At 44.1% G+C, this 18,726-nt stretch overlaps 2 protein-coding genes across 4 annotated transcripts in view; one reads left to right on the top strand and one right to left on the bottom strand.

The window, feature by feature from the left end:
• Positions 1-14,126, top strand: part of LOC144128575 (transcription factor IIIA-like) — a 24,819-nt gene extending 10,693 nt beyond the window's left edge. Inside the window, exons 6-9 of one of the 2 annotated variants that reach the window (XM_077662074.1) lie at positions 1,514-1,600; positions 5,213-5,436; positions 10,363-10,416; positions 13,576-14,126. In XM_077662074.1, coding sequence (XP_077518200.1) covers positions 1,514-1,600; positions 5,213-5,436; positions 10,363-10,416; positions 13,576-14,103 — 893 coding nt within the window. In that variant the 3' untranslated portion in view covers positions 14,104-14,126. Of the gene's footprint in view, positions 1-1,513; positions 1,601-5,212; positions 5,437-10,359; positions 10,417-13,575 lie in introns of both variants that reach the window. The other variant, XM_077662073.1, reaches the window with a different exon arrangement.
• On the bottom strand, positions 12,528-18,726 carry mIF3 (mitochondrial translation initiation factor 3). 2 transcript variants are annotated; one of them, XM_077662076.1, is made up of 4 exons: positions 18,347-18,719; positions 16,984-17,272; positions 15,306-15,489; positions 12,528-12,648 (listed from the first exon to the last, which is right to left on the bottom strand). In XM_077662076.1, the coding sequence occupies exons 1-3, from the start codon at positions 18,643-18,645 to the stop codon at positions 15,328-15,330; spliced, it is 750 nt and encodes a 249-aa protein (XP_077518202.1). In that variant the 5' UTR covers positions 18,646-18,719; the 3' UTR covers positions 12,528-12,648; positions 15,306-15,327. The 2 variants fall into 2 exon arrangements, with proteins under 2 accessions (XP_077518202.1, XP_077518201.1); XM_077662075.1 differs by lacking the exon at positions 12,528-12,648 and having other exon boundaries at positions 15,207-15,489; positions 18,347-18,726.

Genomic DNA, 18,726 nt, shown 5'->3' with positions numbered 1-18,726 from the left:
GTGTTAATTAGTAAAGCAATTAACTAAATTTGAACAGTTAATTTTTTAGCTATTACTGATAGGCACCTGATAGCAATTAGAGATTTGTAGCTGGCTGGTGGTAATAAATTTGCTCAGGGCACAAAGTACCGCAGCATCGCAGTAATAACTATATCAGTTTTTAGAATTTCAAAATGCTATTAACTTTGCCGCCGTATCTCACCAATTTTGGGTTATTTCTCACGGCCTTCAGAAAACTCTTACCCGTCGAGAGCGCACAGTGACATAATCAAATCGTGTCACTTCATAGCGCCATGTGACATTCTCTGCCCCGCCTGCACTGGAGCAGCTAAATGGCAGAAAGCACCACAGCACGGGCAAGGCAGTGGTGATTCTGCCGATGTACGTTTACTGTCCTCACTCGCAGTCATAGATCCCATTCTTGGCACCATAATGCTGAAGCTACCTTTGGTGGTTTAATGATGCTACAACTAACTTTTCAAGCAGCTCCCATTTGGGCGCAGTCGACATATATTTCAAGCAGGAAGGAATGGTTTTTCAAACTCATTTTTGCTTTGAAAAGGCAGGAGCTGTACAGGTGGTTCTAGAGTTGGCATCACATAGAATTGACACAATGGACCGGTCTTGCTACAAGTTTCACTGCACTACCACTGGCATAGGATGCTGTCAGTTGCATTTCCTAGCAGATGTAGAGTTATACTATGGTTGAAAAAATGCAGAATCCCGAGGTGGTACTGGCTCTGTGTCAAAGCTAGCTAGTCTATTTGAAACTACAAATACATTCAGACTGAAAGTCTGCATTTCGCCTGAAAAAATTATATGTAAGGCCATTTCCTCTGTTTTCATTGCTTCAAAATAATGCGTATAAGATTTATACTGTTTACTTGTTGAGGCGCAGCCGTTTTAGACCAGCCGCCATGGTGGCTGAGTGGTTATTGTGCTTGGCTGCTGATCCAAAGCATGCGGGTGCGATCCTAGCCACGGTGGTCACATTTCGATGGAGGCAAAATGCTAGAGGCCCATGCACTGTGCAATGTCAGTGCACGTTACAAGGCCCCCATGTGGTCGAAATTATCTGGAGCCCTTCACTACGTCGTCCATCATAGCCTGAGCTGCTTTGGGACGTTAAACCTCATGACCCAAACCTTTTCAGACCACGTGGCACATACTGTGCCAGGAAGATCGCTGACCGCTGAAACGCTCCATTGTAAACTACGCGGTGTGGCTTGATTCAGCATTTGTCTGAAGCTCGCCACAGAGCTGACAGATTTCCACAAAAGCAATGCGCATCTGTGGTCAGCATGTTGGGATCGATCTGTTACTTCTGTAACAAAAAGTAATTTTCTGATCCCACTCCCCTCAAGTAACTATAAGTAGATGTTTAGGCCCCTGTTCCAAGATGGTTATATTGGGTGTTGCTGGACTGCATATTTGGACAGTACGAATGTTGGTGAGTGTTCTGGCAGTTCAGAGTGGATGCTGCACTCCTTGCTCTGGCATGTTTTTTTCCCAGGTTACTCCTGTGGTGCAGAAGGCTGCGAAGCAGTATTCACGAAATGGACACTTCTGCAGAAGCACAGAAAAGTGGAGCACCAAAAACGTAGGTCCTTTTCCCTTGTACCTTGCGTACGATTGCGCACAGTTGCAGGAACCATTCTTTGCAGTTGGTGCACCGAGGCGAAACCAAACCACGCTCGTCGTCAGTCTGGGAGAATGACGTAGTAGTGTTGTTTACTTGAGGACTGTTGTTCATGGCTCATTTTTAGACCATATAGTGACTTGGGAAAATCGTTTACTAATTGCATGCATTATTTACACCCGTGGGCTCATTTACTTGTGTATCGTTCAAACTATGAAAGCGTTATTGCAACATGATGTGTTGCAACTTCAGCCATGACGTGCGCCGCTTGTTCGTCCTCACCCATTCTGGGTACCTCCTCCGTGCCTGGGGATGACAGCAGAAGCAGCAGTGAATTAAGAGGCTCTGAAGAGCCAGAAGCTGTCTCCAGGGCATGTATTGCAGCGTAGCCCTACTGATACACTTGTCTCATCCAAACTTGGTGCTTAAATGTTAAAACTAGTTTCAGCTGTCGTTGTGAATTGAACATTTAAACGTCTCTATAGAGGTGTTAAACAGTGAAATATTGACTTTTGTAGCAATAGCTACATTACGGTAGCATTTCGAGCCTTCAGCATGGTTGGTCACGTGGTGCGGAGCAGCTGCCGGCGGCGCTGCGCCATGGCTGATCACATGGTTGGTCACGTGACCAAGTTCCACTCAGCCACCTGTAGCTATCGCATCACTCCAGGTTTAACCAGGGCTAAACCACTGCCAAGTTTTCATTTCTTTCGCTCATCTGACATGACAGCGATGCACATCGTGTATGGGCACTACAAGGTGTAGAATAAGGTAGCTTTTATCACTTCCTGCCACTATGCCTTTGGAGATAATGCTTAAGATAATGAACCCATTTCAACTCCCTCTTGGCTTTTGGTTTGCCTTGAGCACTGTGCAAGGGCTTGCGGGCAACTGGTTGCCAGTCACAGACAGCCCCATATCGTAAGTGAGTGGTGTGCCAGTGACTTAGTGAACCTTTTGCTTCACAGATTTCACTGTTGATAATAGTGAAAGGTAAGATGCTCATGTGCACAACAATTATTGTGTCTAGGAGCAGCATATTTTTGCGCCTTGGCATGTTAGCACCCCATTGCATGGCCTAAGCTCTGTGTCTGCTTCTGCAGCTAATAAGTGGGTTTTCTTTCCGAAGACACGCAGCAGAAACGACATGCACTGACGCTTGTGTGTGTGCTTTTCTTACAAGTGTTCTTTCCTGCTATGCCAATCTTGGCAAAGCATAGCTGACCAACTTGCCCAAATGTTAATCATGGCAAAAACAGCGCACACTTTTGGCTTTATTACAGCCAGATGTTTACATTTCTTAATACAGTAGAATCTCGATGATACGAATTCCTCGGGAGCTTGCAAAATATTCATATCATCCCGAATTCGTATGATCCAAAACAAGCCAACTTCAACACAAAAATTAGCAAAAATTTTATTATGCTTAACTACTTCCAGCCGAAAAAGCCTGTAATGCACTTCTGCACTTTCCTGCCCTCGATGTTGCTGACCAGCCCAGTCTGGAACGTGTAAAACCATGCAGCAGTTTCGTCGCTCACGTTGCCCGCACCGATGGTTCAGCGCAGGACATCAAGAGCGTGAAAGGTTTCTGCCAGTAATAGGGGTTGGTCTGACTCATCGGTATCTTCACTATCGCTATCAGGCTCCTCGAGTTCATCTCCGTCTGCTTCATTGATTATCTTCCATGGTTCTTAACCCGCATGTAGCAATGTCGTTGTCCGTGGCTAAGAAGTCGCAAGCCAAAAGCTTGAGTTGCGAGACTGTCCCAGCCTTCAATCGTAAAATCCTCACCGGGCTCTTGAGTATCTCCCGTCAGAGCCGCATCAGGTTCCATGTTAAATCCACATTTTCGAAAACAATTCGAGATTATGTCTGCAGTCACATTGTCCCAAGACATGGCTAGGAAGTGCACTGCATCTAACAGACTTATCTGCAAATTCACATCTTTGCAGTTTTTGCCAGACTCCTCACTTTGATGTGATGCTTAACGTTGCGAATGATTCCAGCGTCTAGTGGCTGCAGATGCCTGGTAGTGTTCGCTGGTAGGAACCTGACTGTGATGTTGTTGAAAGTCATTTGCTTTGGGTGGGCAGAACACTGATCGACAAAAAGCAAAATCCTTCGATTTTTGGGTGCCATTTATGGTCCAGGTTTGTGAGGAACTCAAGAAATAAATCTGCAGTCATCCAGATCTTTCGGTTCCCTCCGTACGAAACAGGCGAACGTCCTGCCGATCAGGAAAACCTCGGCTGCTTGGACTTGCCGGTGACTGTAAGCTGCAGCTTCTCCGAGCCATCAGCGTTGCAGCAAAAAAGCATTGTCACTAATTCCTTGCTTTTCTGGCCGCCCTGGCATGTCTGGCCTTTCACGCACAGAGTCCTCTCTGGTTGCAGATTAAAGAAGAGGCCCACCTCGTCGGCATTAAATATGTTGCGCGGCGCGTACTCCAAAATCAGCCGGCAGCGTGTTTAGCCAATCGTCCACAGCTGACTCATCCAGTTTCTTTCCTTCACCAGAGACGACTCTGTACACAAGTCCGTGCCTCTCTTTAAATCGGTGCAGCCATCCTCCAAAAGCCTGGAAACCTTCGATTCCAAGAGAAAACGCAGTGTTGTCAGCTTTTTCTCGTAGTACCTTGCCGTCCACGTTGACGCCAGCCGCTGTGACTTCGTGAAACCTTGTCAGCAGGACCTCTTCCAGCTTAACATGCATCGCCGCCTTCGCCTGCTTAACGTTGGCACCAAAGTTCTGAGCGTTCTTCAAAATAACATCTCGCTGCCCAACAATGGTGCAGAGCAGGTTTTCATCGACCTTCTTGAGTATATCAAGCTTCTCCTTAAAAGAAAGAGCCTTCCGCTTCCGCGACATGTCAACAGCGAACGCTTGCGCAGCTTGCGTCTTTGTCACGTTTGGGCAGACTACGTTGCACTCGGCGAAACGCACGCGGCAGTGACGAACGAGGGAAATGTACCGGTGCAGCCAGCGGCAGCGGCCTCCCAGCCAGCTCCCAGCAGCTAGCGAGACAACTTTTTCGATAGGCCATTGAGCTGCCAGCAAGTGGGTAACGTAGCCCTGTTGGGCACGTGACTCACCTTGACTCGTCGGGTTGCTACAGGTACAGTGACTACATGCAACGCACTGTAGCGTGCGCCCGTTGAGACCGGCGAAAGGGAGGCGGGGATAGAGAGGGCCAGGGGCGGCAGCTGGTACCCCCTCCCCCTCTACGGGGGCTCGCTTGCGTGCGCAGGTGGTTGGTCGCGTGTTCGTATCATCCGCGCCGGCTTGCAAAATTGTTCGTATAATCCCGAATTATAACGCATTCTGTACAATGTAGACCGTCCAAGACACTTTCAAAATTCACATCATCCCGAAATTCGGATCAACCGTAATCGTATCATCGAGATTCTACTGTACTAGGTGTCACTTCATAAGCACACTGCTTGCTTTCCTTGCTGCTGCATTGCAAGAAGATCTGCGAGTGCAGTCATTTGGGTCGACTAAGCTTGCAGCCAGTGTAGTGACAGTTATCTTCAGCTGGAAGTGCTCACGGTTGCCACTTGACGCCTGCAGAGTTTCCCTGCACCACATGCGGGCGAGTCTTCTTCTCCAAGTGGAACATGACCACGCACGCAGAGACACACAGCAGTGACCGGGAGAGCTTCTGCTGCCCCCACGAAGGCTGTGGCCGCTTCTACTACCAGGAGAAGAACCTCCGGCAGCACATTCTTAGTGCTCATGAGAATAAGCGGTTCTCCTGCAACGCCCAGGGATGCACCAGGACCTTTTTCTCCAAGGTGACCTAGGCTTGCTTGACTTACCACAGAATTTTTTTTACCGTATTACAAACAATTTTTTCATTACTCTCACAAAATTTCATTGCTTTCTGCACAGAAAATAATTTTCAGATTATATTTTTCCTCTAAACCTTGTGAAAAGGCTATTCTCTGAATCCTGTGAAAAGGCTGTAGAGTTAAGAAAATGCAGCATTAGGCTCGCGCAACATTCATTGCATTCCTATTGGCAATGTGCAGGTCAAGATATTCTTAGAATTATTATTTTTTTTTTTTGCAATGCAGTGTGTATTGATGTATCTAGAGTAAGAAGAACATTTCATACAGGAAATTTTAAATTCTCAAATTTCGAAAACAAAAGTATGTCTTGACCTGCAGTGTGGTTCTAGGAGTGCAACAAAACAAACGGTCGAAATAGATAAAACAGTTGTGAACAAATCTTCTCTGCAGAAAACCTAGAAATCTAGGCAGAAAACATACACGGAGAAAAACGGCCATTGTTCGAGCATTTCCTCACAATGCAGAGTCGCTGCGGTTCATGAAACAATTTACCTTTAGGGTACCTCCCAGTCGATTTCAGCAATGCGACTTCGGGACAGCGTAGAAAACTAGGCGCACAAACGGGTACAATTTTAAAAAAAATTATTTTTGGCCATTTTTTGGGATTTTAAAGCCGCGTCCCCCCTTAAATCTCATTCAGACATAGTGATAAGCATTGAAAACTGCTACCACTAGGCCTGATTTGAATCAAAAGTCGGTTTTGGTAACATTTGTCTGTGCAGTTCTTTTATATAATTGAATGTCTTGCTTCTCTCGGCAGGCATCGTCTTTCTGGTTGCACTGTTTGTGCTGTGGCTCAATCAGCTACATGTGTAGTGTGTGTTCCTGATTCCCATGCATTCCTGCTCTTGCTACCTTGAAAATGCTGGTGAATGCCTCACTGTCCTGCTGCACATGATCACGCTAGCATTGTTTGGCACGAAGCTTGTAGATGGCAGGGCAGCCGAACATTTCTACAAAACTCATTCTAAATAACGAGTGAGGAGGGGAGTATTAGCTTCATGACTGTGAAAAAGCAGATGTTCGCGACATCCATTAAATAAACAATAAGGTTGCGTAATTTGAGAGAGACATCCCATTTGTTGTATGCATTTGTTGTATGCATTTGTTGTATCCCATTTGTTGTATGCAACCACATTGTGGTTGCCAGTGACACTGAAGATGGAAGAGTCATGCTGTTATAGACCACTGGAACAAAGGATGGCTCAAGGAGTCGAGGGAAACGTGTCTAGGTGCGATCGTATTGTAATGCGTGGTGGACACTGGGTGCCAGGTTGAGGATGGGCTAGCACATGCACAAATCATAGAGAGGTATTCAATCGGACTGCTTGTTGACACAGCACTGCTGCAGCGGTGGCCAGCTGGTCTCTTTTAAGCTTGGCCAACACGCACACACAGCAGGTTTGACTTCCTTGTCTTTGGTGCATGCAAAGCGTGATTGCACAGCGGTGGCGTAGACGGTGATAATTGGCATACTGCAGATGTATGTGCGCTCACTACCAAGCCGATCATGCTGTGTAAACAGCGCTCCTATGAATAGCCAAGATAGTACTGCTTGCAGTGAAAACTCAATGTTACAAATTTTTCTTGATGATGCAAAATATTCATATTTGCAATTTGTGTTGCCTGAAGCGATCGTGCATGAACACTAAAGAAAATCCATTCATGCTCGTTTCTCTTTATGAAACGAATTTAGCTATTTTTGCAGTTAAGTGAAATTTGGTGAGCATAGGTAAATAATTGTGCCGATATAAAATAAAAGTTTTAAGGTACAGTAGAACCTCATTGATATGTTTCTGATTCATACGCTCAAAATCGTGAGCAGTAAAAATGTTCCATAGAGTCGCACGACTTTTCTTCCAGGCACAATGGAACCCCATTGTAGTAAACTCTGATGTAGTAAAGTGAAGCTACGGTTCATTTTGCCTTCCATAGACTATACTTTTTTTTTTGCTTAAGTAAAGAAAATTTTTTTACAAGAAACGGCTTAGTAAAGAGCGTGTGGCTGTGGCAACGTACTTCCCACAGAATGACGACATCGTTGTACACGCAATGTTGAGGATCGCGAGGCCAACGTTAGGAGGAAAATGGATACCGAAAATGATAAAACGGTGCTTTTCGAGATGGTTTCACCACCAAGCTCAAAAGCGTGAGGAACTTTTCGACGGCCTCCGGGCCATGAGGCAAAGCGCATGGCGTGCACAGATTAAAAAAGAAAAAGTAAAGCAGGATGTGAACGTAGAAAGAAGGCGGTGCTGTTCGCCGAGAAAGGAAAGCTGCTAGAAGTGTAGTGATGAGTAGAAACGGGAAGAATCACTCAGTGCGAGGGCCTGCCCAGCCTAGCTGCCTGCGGAGTGTTCCCACTGTAGCTTCCCCCATTACAAAACTAGCACCTTCACACAGTTATGCCATTTTCAGTTGATTAATCAAGCAAAATTTGTAATAACTTTTTGTGTGATTATGTTTCAAAAGGACTATTCTATGCTTTAATTCTGTTAAGTTTGTCATCATAGCTCTATAGCCATTCAGAAAAATTACTATCCCCAACCCATCCCCACCCAATAGGAAGCCGTGCTGTCCAGCGGGGACCTGGATGACCAGCGCAAGCTGGCAGACGGCCAGGCTGACGGCAAAGAAATTTAACTGCTCTTGTTAGCATTTTGCCCTTTCTTTGCAAAAAAAAGTAGAATAACTAAAAACTTCAGTAATACAAACAAAATTGGGCAGGTTTATTGCACTCCCAAATGTCTCGGGACCCATTTGTAAAAATGGGAGCCCTTTAATTCATTCCGGAACAGTTGACTACTGAGACATATCTCGAAGCATGAAGCCTTAGAAAAGCGATTCTGCTGTTGTTTGTTAAGCTTCATGTGCCAGTGAACTGTTTCTCTGTTTGTGTACCGAGCTTCTTTGCTGCAGTACTTCACAACTGTTCTGGTCAATTCTCAGGGACCAAACAGATCAATGGAACTCCTTGTGAAATGTTTTGGAAAATGTGCCACTAACCCCTTAAAGTCCCCAACGATTGCCCAGACTTTACTTGCCTTAAAGGGGCTGTGAAGGGGGCTCTAATAAAGTTGCGGCATGCCTGGGATATTGAAGCATGCCGCTTAACTAATAGTGTCCAGCAAGAATTTTTTAAATGCGCTTTGTAGAAGCTGAGTTATCTGTAGTTAAAATTTGAATTTCAGCGTCTTCGCGCCTTTCCCTCTCCTCTCATCACTTTTTGCACGCTGGAAGGTAGGCGCTACTTCGCCGACCCCCCTCTGGGAGCGGAACTTCCCGACCCGCCGGAGCTAAGCAGATTATTGGCCGCGGCCACGGTAGCTGCCTAAAGTCTGAAAGAATCTAACCAATGGCCACCTCTCACCTTGTCTACGCAGATGCGGGGGACGACGGAGAAGGGCGCGAGCATGAAAAAATTGCCGGGAAGGGCTCGCCAACTTTGACGCGTGATTGTGGGTCGTCTGCTGCGTGCAGAAGACTATTATTTGGCTCTGGTTTTCATGGCAACACAGTGCAGTGATTAAGTGAGTTAATGTGCTCTCCTCTGAAGGTGGTTCAGAGCCCCTTTAATTTATTCATGCAACTCGCTGTAGAAAATGTAAAACTGTGGACTCATGGCACCAGTCACGCATGCACGCTTTTTCCTCTATTGTATTCATCACTCTAGAGTTCGTTCCACACCTTTGATAATATAATTGATAGTCTTCACCTGCAGATGAAGTTGGTGCTATTGCTCTTAGGTTAAGGCATCGTAATGCCTTGAAAGCTCTATCATTGGAAAACTTGTTCAGAGAGGCAGTGTGAAATGGTTGCTGTAATGTGCTGTCCAGTGAAATGGATGCTGTGGCATGTAAGAGATTCCATGCACTTTTTTGTGGCCAGCCAAGGCTTTCTCCTGACACCTATTATGCAGCTCATCAGTTCCTACCAGTGTCTAAGAAAATGTGCATACAGCGTGTTCCACATTTAAACCAGTGAATTGTTCGAGTTCAAATTTCGCACAGAAATGGCATTTGGTCGGCAGAATTGCTTTATACCACATTTGTTTGGGGTACTTGCCTGAATCAATGAGAAAAAGTCTGGTATTCGCATTGTCTGCGCCGACGACGAAACGAGTTGGGCCGTTTTCTCTACGATTGCACCGGTGGCGCCATGTCCTTTGTCGGCTGGGAGATTCGGCAAAGGAGGTGGGGGAGTGTTTTGTGGGAGGTTTGAGGATACTGTACCACGAAGGCCTTCAAACTTGGTGCAGTTTTGGCCGAACTAAGCTTTTTGTGATCATTGATAAAGCAGTTGCTGAAGAGTCTTCAAACCTCCCGCAAAAGACCCCATCCTTCGCCTAATCTCCATGGTCGACCGAGATTGCGTCACAGGTGCAATCACTGATAAAGCGGCCTGTTTTGTTTCATCGTCGCCGCAGATGATGTGAATATCCGACTTCTTATTGATTCAGGCAAGCACCCCAAACAAATGTGGTATAAAACAAATCTGCCGACCAAATGCCATTTCTGTATGAAATTTGAGTTCCAATAAATCACTGGTTTAGCTGTGAGGAGCACTATTGGCGCGCATATAATTGCGCAACAGTCTGTATAATTCCAAACCATAATGCACTGTATGGTACACATTCAGGTTGGGACATTTCAAAGGTTCAGGTTTTACTGTACTTCATCTGTCAAGATGCAGCAAGCATACACTGTCTAGTCTATGATGTTATTTGAAGGCATCAGAAGTACCTCTCCTCCACAGACCCACACCCCCATGTTCTTATCTAAAGAAGCTACTGCTAAAGAGCATAGCATATGAGGTGCCATGCATCATGCTGACCAAAGAGTGTAATTGTGCATTTTTTTTTTCTAGCAGTCACTGAAGAAACACAAAATGTGCCATGACCCAAATAAGCCGCTGCCCGAAAAGGTGCGTATCTGTCTTCCATGTGTGCATGTCTTCCATGTGTGCATGTAGATAGATGCTTGTGATTTGTTAATGCTTGTGTTATTGCTGCTTACAGGTAGGCCTAGCTTGCCGTCAGTTCTGGTCGTCCTAGCAAGATATACGTATGCGAAGTGCAAAATTTCTCTCAGTAGGCAGCTGCTGCATTAGTTTAGGCAAATTCATTGCATTCATAAGAAAATAATCAGAATCTAGGGACTAATGGAAGCAGAATTTTTATTTAGGCCTCAAATTGTAAAAAAAATCATGCAAAACTGCAAAGCCCGAGAACCTTAAATTTCTGTGCTACAATATGAAAATTTGAATGCACTGGTACGAGCACTTACTGAATGAAAGAGATGCCCTTACTTACTTTGTAAGTGAAATCATAGGTGTTTACAGAAGTCTTGGGCACAAAAATAGTGGCACAACATAGTCAAATTCAAGATGCAGTACTGCTGATGGTAAATGCAGCAACAGATGCCACTTATAAAGTTTTGGTGTCTGTTTTTCTAACAAACCTGCAGAGTTGGAAGGAGCAAGTTTTATAAAGTTCAAGTTCTGTAGCTTTCTGAAAAAGATACAGTGGAATGTTATTATTTTTAACTCGCTTATTAAACTTACAGGTTTATTAAAACCGATGCTTTTGCCCTATCAACATCTTTGTTGAAAATCTGTGCTTAATGTTGACTGTAACTAGTTAAAATGCTAATAACAATAATAAAATGAAATTCTACTTTTATAAATCTGTACAGAGTCTACTATCGACAATCTGCTTAACATGTCTGTGAGGGCACTTGAAAATGACTCGATTTCATCACGTAATACTAGTATTTCATGCCTAAAACTGCGAGTTACACAAGCGAAGTAAGAATCCTATGTGCATTGCAATTTAAGGACCTAGGTAATGCAATTTACTGCTGTATAGCACACGGTGAAGTTCGTTTGCAACACAAGAAACCCGTACCCACCTTCAAGAGCTGTAAAACAAAATTTTTTTTAAACCTGGCAAATGCAACTCGCATGACAATGCCAGAGTACTGGCTTCACATGACTTGAGGGTGGTTATTTCTGTGGTGTGCTAGTACTGTGTGATCACAAGAAGTGACAGAAGGCAGCATCACCAGGTTGTCCTTCTGACACTAGTCTGTTTGGAAACTGGGCACTCAAAAAGAACATTTGAATACTCCAGCACAGTATAGTCCTGGTCCTCAACACTGCCTTGCACCGTGTGGGGTGCAAGCAAATTCAAACTAAAGGCCATGCACTCTCGGGTTAGGCGAGCAGAGTGCACGTTGCACGGGCTGTATCTAATCGTTACCCACCTTTTATGTCTTGCATTGATTGTGGGCAGCAAGAAGTTGGTTTTATATTGCTGCAGCTCTTTGCTCTATCGTACCAGTGAGGTGAATGACTTGTCTCACCCCCATTCTTAGGTGTCAGGTAGTTTGCAAGATGCTGGGTAGGTGCCAAAGGTGGTATACGTACCTCCGCCTTGCTTAGCCAACTTCCGGGTGCCCGACTTAAAACTTAGCTGAATTTGCATTATTTTAAACTTAGTGGGGCTATGTCTCCATCAATTGTCTTCCAAGGATGTCGAATTTGCTTATTTCACCAGAGCAGAGCTTTGTTTTGGGCACAAATACTGCAAATGTCAAGCACCTGTGGCAACTTGCAGTAAAGTTTTCCAGTGTGGGTGATTGATTATTTTCTAATTATTTTTGGAAAGCAGCACTAGCGAGAGCATGATAGGTAAGTTGTGTGATGTCATCTTTTATATGCATTTACTTATACCGTTGAACCTCACTGTAATGAGACGGAAATATGTTAGGTGCTAGCCAGCCGTTAAAAGAAAGACATTTCAGCCCCACTACTCCCGGGAAGCTGTGTTCACCTTGTTTGGCCTTGTGCACAGTCAAAGTGACCCTATGATTTATTTGGTATAGCCATTTCTTCATTATAACAGTACACGACCTTGGTTGCAACTGTAACATGCCACTCTGTGTACCAAAGACAACTTACCGGCATTTAGAGTGCTGCCAATACGCATTGTGGGAGTCTTCAAGACACGCGCCAGATGTGCATAACCAACCGAATGCGCCAGCCTTGCAAGTGCACACCTGTGTCTTCTTGGAGGAATAATATCATAGAGGACAGGGAGAGAGGTATTCTTAGTATTTAGCTCTGTCGTCTTGGTGCTGAAGCCGACATGGGCAGCTGAAAAGAAGGCACGTACCGCTGATTTCATTGAAGGTAGCAGATTTGGTTGTCTTTCTCACCTAGCTCTCAAGCACACGGGCCATAGCACTTCTGCGCACGACGGAATCCCTTGTGGCAAATACGCCATGCCGACAGCTTTGATGATGGCAGTCTTCTGGTCAGCGGAAATTGTTTTACTCTTGTTTTCTGCCACTTGACCATACACTAGGCACGCTGCAGAATGGTCATGCAGCCATGCTGCAAAAACAGAAGCTAAACTATGCGAGGAGCCAGAGATGTAGAGTGTGCTGTGGGCCGTGTGCAGCAAGGAGGTTGGAGAACTTGGCAACTGCAGTTGAGTGCCACATCGAATCAGTACAGAAGTGTCGGGCACTGTTACAAATTGACTTCTTCGTTATATCCATTATCTAGTTAAAAACCATTTGTTATAATGAGGTTCTAATGTATGTACAAGGCTACCGACTGAGAGGCACTGTCTTTCATAAGACTCACCATACGCCTGATGTCACCACATGCCTGACGGCACAGTTCAAGTGTTTCATTACTGCCCCACCGCTTTAAGGTTAGCACAAATACAGCAGCACATCTGTAATATATGTTCACAGAGGCTTATTTCACATTCATTGCGAGAAAACTTACAAAGCGCTGGCATTTGTTACGAGTTAAAAGTGAAGCCTTCCTCCCGGCGGTTCTTGTGCAGGTTCGAATTCGTCTGTGTGCAACTTTTAAAAACAATGAGTGTGTCTCCACATTCCTTGAATGTAAGGAGAGATAGAGGAGTCTTGAAACCTTTCAGGCTTCCAAGCAAGACTACTTTTTTTTTGTTGTACTCCTGGTTTTATAGTCACAGCAGTGCTTCCAGTGGCCATACAGGTCAAAACACTTTTTGTTATAAAAAGTTTAAATGCGTTTTGTTCATTGCAGAGGCCAAACAAAATCTCAACCAAGGGCCGCAGAAAGAATTTCCCCACCAAGAGCGCAGCAGCAGTCCTGTCGGGCCATACGCCGACAGCAGAAAGCGAGAGAAGACTTCTGTCCGGCGACACATGCCCGCTGCTAGCCACGCCTGATTTAACGCAGTGCAATGCTGAGGCTCACGAGGCTGTGCTGATCCCTGGAAGCTGCACAGAGCACAGCTCCAGTGTGCAGGGTCCAGAGGAACATGCCTCACACATCTACACATCCAGACAGAAGCCAGCTACGGTTGCGTGCGAGAATTCATCTCAGATGGCAGTGCCACACGAAATGCAAGATGATACATGTCTTATGAGAGAAACTCTGCAAGTGCCTCGTCACTCAGAAGCACCACTAGTGGTGGTTGGTGCAAGTGACGGGAGCTTGGCACATGAGAACTCTGTTCATGGGTGCAGTGAGGTTGCTAGTGGGTCTGAAATTGTGCACGAAACTTGTTTCGTTCTGTCAGCTGTGGCAGTACAGCATATAACTGCATAATGGAAATTAAAAACTGTATCTCATATAGCGGGAAGTGAGTTATTTATACCTTCAGTGGCCGACGGTTTGGAACAAAACAAAGGTACAGCCATGGACAAGGCCCCTAGCTTTCCGCAATTCCACAAAAAATCAAGGATTTCAGGATTTTTCGCAGAACAGTGGGTTAATAGTCACATTCTCTTTTTTCTTTACAATAAAGTGTTTTGTGGAAAGACATCGGTAAAATTGATAGAATGACGAAAATTTGATAAATTTATTTGGCTGAATTCTCTTGAAAGGTAGACCCTTGTAACGAATGAAGTTCTGCTGATGCTTTGACATGCTTTCTACGCCATCAGCTCAAGGAAGCTAGCGTGTCAAGTGTTGCAGCACTGGCAGTAACGCACTCACATGCTTCCATGGAAAAAGTCACGGTACTGGTGCCTGTCAAAAACAGCATTACCATATTTGCACGAATATAATGCATTTTTTTTTCCTTAAGTTGTCTGCTTCAGGAAACACCTCTTGCAACATATGGAGCCAAACTACGAATATCGCGCTTTTTTTTTTCTCTCTCTCTCTTTGTGATACCCACTGCGAGCTCACTCACCAGGCTCGTGAGAGGGAAAGCCAACTTCTCGAAGACTATTGATATCACAGCGAAGCACATGGCACGGAGTGGTGAGAAAGAGTTGAATGTAGTGTGGTCCTTTCAAAAAGAAATTTGAAGTGGTTGTACATGATACCACAAATGTTTGCTGGCTTTGGTATTATGTCCACTTAACTTTCATTGAATATAAAATCCTCGTGGTGATGACAAGCAGTCTCGAGAGTAATGTGATGGCCCACAGGCTGTGGCAGTATGTGTGTTCGTTCTTTGCTACATAGCCGGAATCTGCACATCATGCATTTTTAGGCTTGGTCTCCAGCCATGGCAGTTAGGTTTTAGAGAAAAAGAAATGTAAAAATGCTTGCATACTGAAATATTAGGTGACACGAGAGAGGCCCAAGTGCTTGAAATGAATCTAGAGCCTCGTACGCTGGTGGCCCAGCTGTTGCCTTGGCACGTGGCCTCAGTGACTTGAAAAATCTGCAGGTTATATGCAAATACTTAACTTGCACAGTTCAAAATTTGCCAGCAGCAAACATCACGCCTGTGCTTTGCTATTTTACTTCACCATGCATATGTCACGACTGCTCATGTGGCACATGGCATACTGTACCAAAAGACTTGCAGGGGCACTGTCACTCTTCCGAGGCTTCCTGCTTGGAAGGATTGGACTTCTGAGCGTTGTTTTTCTCTGCAACTGGCATGATCACAAACTTCAGGACTCCGTGTGTGATTCTTTTCTGCAGAAACCTTGCTTCACCAGCTAAGAAACTCTCAAATTTTCCATAGATGATTTCCTGAAAAGAAAGGCTGCATTGAAATGGAGTCACTTGACTGACGAAAGAAAATAAAAGGCCTGGCAATGGGTGCACGAAGCAAGTACAATTGACAAACATTGCAAGTTTTTGCTACTCTATGTGGGTACATAGAAATAACTTGGACAATTATCGTTTGCTGTAACCTCTTGAGAGATGCCGCAGTGGAGGGCTCCGGATAATTTCTACCATCAGGAGTTCTTTAATGTGCACTGCAAAAGCTTACCGATAAGGTTTTTGGATCAACATTTTTCCTAAAATTGCCTTATTAGTCAGGTCATTGTGAAAAGCAGGTGATATCGCCAGAGAAACTAGTATGGCACAGCATGTCTCTGCAACTTAAATTCAGTGTCATACAAGGAGGCTTTCTTGCAATTTTTTTTGTACTAACACTGCAAAAGTAAATCTTTTATGTGCTGGTATGAAACAGTGTACACAAATTTCAGAGCATTGTTCAAAAAGTAAACCAGATCCTTTGAAAGTTTTATATTAAACTGAAATGCTCCATTCAGAGAATAAATCCTCTTTTTTTTTTACATACATATTATAATGTCAAAAGTAAAAGTTAAGGTGCTTCAGTTTACAGGGATAATTGAAAAGCACTAGTTAATCTGTTTCATTTTTAATTAGCTTGAGAGCACAATAAAATTAAGAGAAAAAGGGTATCTTTATGCATAGACTTGTAGATGCAGGAAATTTTAGTTAGCAAATTGTCTAATTGTAAATAATTTTTATTTTCTGCTAAAAACAACTCGTTAAAGGAGCATACACACCAAATTTTTTGCCGGTGTTTTCTCTTTATGGATCAATACGGGTTATTCACGTACTACCACTAAATTTCTAGTTGAATTTTTATCTCCTGCTGTCTGGGTTAAAGTTTAAAAATTCAATTTATAAATTTTACTATATACTAATAAAATTAAAATGCAATTCAAATTACAGTTGTTATTGCCAGAATAATTAACAAAACCTGAAGTAGTGTTAATAACAGAAATCTTTCAATAATTATTCCTATTATAAGCAAGAAAGGAATAAATCCAATAATTTCTTATTTTATTATTCAATCTTTTTGTCATGAAAAATGTTACTTTCAATAAAGCTATGATTAAAGAGTAAATAAGCTGATTGTCATTGAAAGAAGCAAAGGAATTTGAGGCACCTAAAAAGAAAATAAAATTCCTTGGTTAGTTTTTTTTTAGATACCATAAAATGACTTACTTCAATAACAGTTATCAAAAATGATAAAGGTGTTTCTGTAGCAAATCTATCTGAATTGTGCATGTCTTATAAAGCAAGTGAGTCCTCCTGCACTGGGTACAGGTGTGAGCAACATCAAAGGGGAAATAAGATTTGCATTTGAGAGCCAAATTTGTTCTTAGTTTTGCACAAAATTTGCATACACCATGCTCCCTTTCGAATTGTCTCAGCGTCTAAGAATCGAACAAGCCCAAAAATTCCAACGTGTTGATGGCTCACCAACTGCTTTGTTGATTCTGGGGTGCCAGTTATACCAACACGAATCTCGCACTTCTTATCAAGCCACTTCTTGATGCTCTTGAGCTTGGTGTTCAGGTCATTCTCGGTGATCTTGCTGCTTGCGATCACATTCTTCACAAGGTGCTGTTTTCCAGCGGTTGGAGCACTTTTTGCTCCCGCATCATTTTCTATCCTTTCCTCGTGTTCAAGCATCTGCTGGGAGGTCACGAGCTTGTATACTTTCCTCTTTTTGGCCTCAGCATGTCTGCCATCTTCTACCTGGACCAAGCTATAAATTGGCAAAAAAAATTATTCTGCTGTCATCAGGAGCTTCAGCAACCTAATAAATGTAGTATTTGTGGCCTTTTTTTTAATTTTCTATGGGACTGCTGGGCACTGGAATGTTGTAGCTTTCCTTCAAGGATGTCGGTAGAGGCAAGGAAGGTGGTTACAGTTGCCAGTGACTGTATCTTTATTATATCCAGACATGCAATATAAGCTGGTTGCTCTGTGGTTTTGTAAGGCTGGCCCAAACTGTTGCACTTGCTGCATGAAAGATACATGCTGTGGGAGTGTGTCATCTGTGTACTTGGTTGCATGTCCTACAGTAATTCAAGTTGCTCTTTGAATGCACATTCTGCAACTTCAAGCATTTCGCGCTAGCAAGCATACTTGCCTTCTAACCATACATGCAAGAGGTAACAGGTGAACCATGCCTGGTGCAAGAGGTGCATTATGGAACACATTGTGAAAATGCTTTGTCTCATAGCATGCAGCAGCTGCACTGTTAAGACTACCATGTGCACAGTTTCTACAATAAAATCAATTCCTGTGCTTCACTGCTGCCACTGCACCGAGGTCGCACAGCAATTCTTCATTATAGTGTTTCAACTTGGGCACGCTGAAAATATTTCAGCAGTTGACGCACTCGAAAGTAGCAAAAATCCCGAAATGGTATGAACTACATAAACTGCGTTACCTGCGAAAAAATTTCATGCCAGCGTTAAACAACCATGCCGACATCAAATACGGAACGTAAAATTTTGACGCCGAAGCGGTCCTGAGAAGAGGAGCGCGCCTCGTCCGGGCGCACAGTGGGGCAGTGGGCCACAGCCGTGGCTGGCGTATTTTTAGCGGCAGGGATAAGGCGACAATAATTGTGAAGCCGATCGCTAATATCACGTTGATGCACAGCACTGTTTTTGCAATGTCCTGAAACTCTGCTTGAACCAGCCGCAGGTACTACGTCCTACTGCTGCTTAGACACTGCTGAACGTAAGGAATACGCTGTTTAAATCCGAGCCTGGTCTACACACACGAAATGAGCACTGCCACTCGTACCAGCAATATATAACACACTCACTAGCAGTCGTGCTTCTTCGCGAATGCGAGTGCTTCATCTTTTGTCTTAGTTCCGAGAACTCTACCGTCCGTGTTTACCAGCAACACAAACTCAGTTTTTTGTTTTTCTGACTTCGTCGCCCCTTCGCTGTATTGACGTATGAACACAAGGCTACCAGCGGGAACTTTCTCGAGGTGTCGGTGTGGGGCTTGGCCAGAAGACTTTGATAAGAAAATTGACTGCGCAGCACAGGTACTATGTGCAGTCTGCAGAGCAAAACATGTGCGCAGTCGCACTACTAGACACCTTGCCAAGGACATTACCAGACTGACATCACAAACCAGACACTATCCGAACAGCACACCCCGCGTGCGCCGAATTTCGCTCGCTGTTTGGCCAGT

This window comes from Amblyomma americanum, chromosome 4 (genome assembly GCF_052857255.1).
Source record: "Amblyomma americanum isolate KBUSLIRL-KWMA chromosome 4, ASM5285725v1, whole genome shotgun sequence".
Taxonomy (NCBI): domain Eukaryota; kingdom Metazoa; phylum Arthropoda; class Arachnida; order Ixodida; family Ixodidae; genus Amblyomma; species Amblyomma americanum.
The sequence above is the reverse complement of the archived record's forward strand: the minus strand, read 5'-3'. Positions and strand labels throughout refer to the sequence as shown.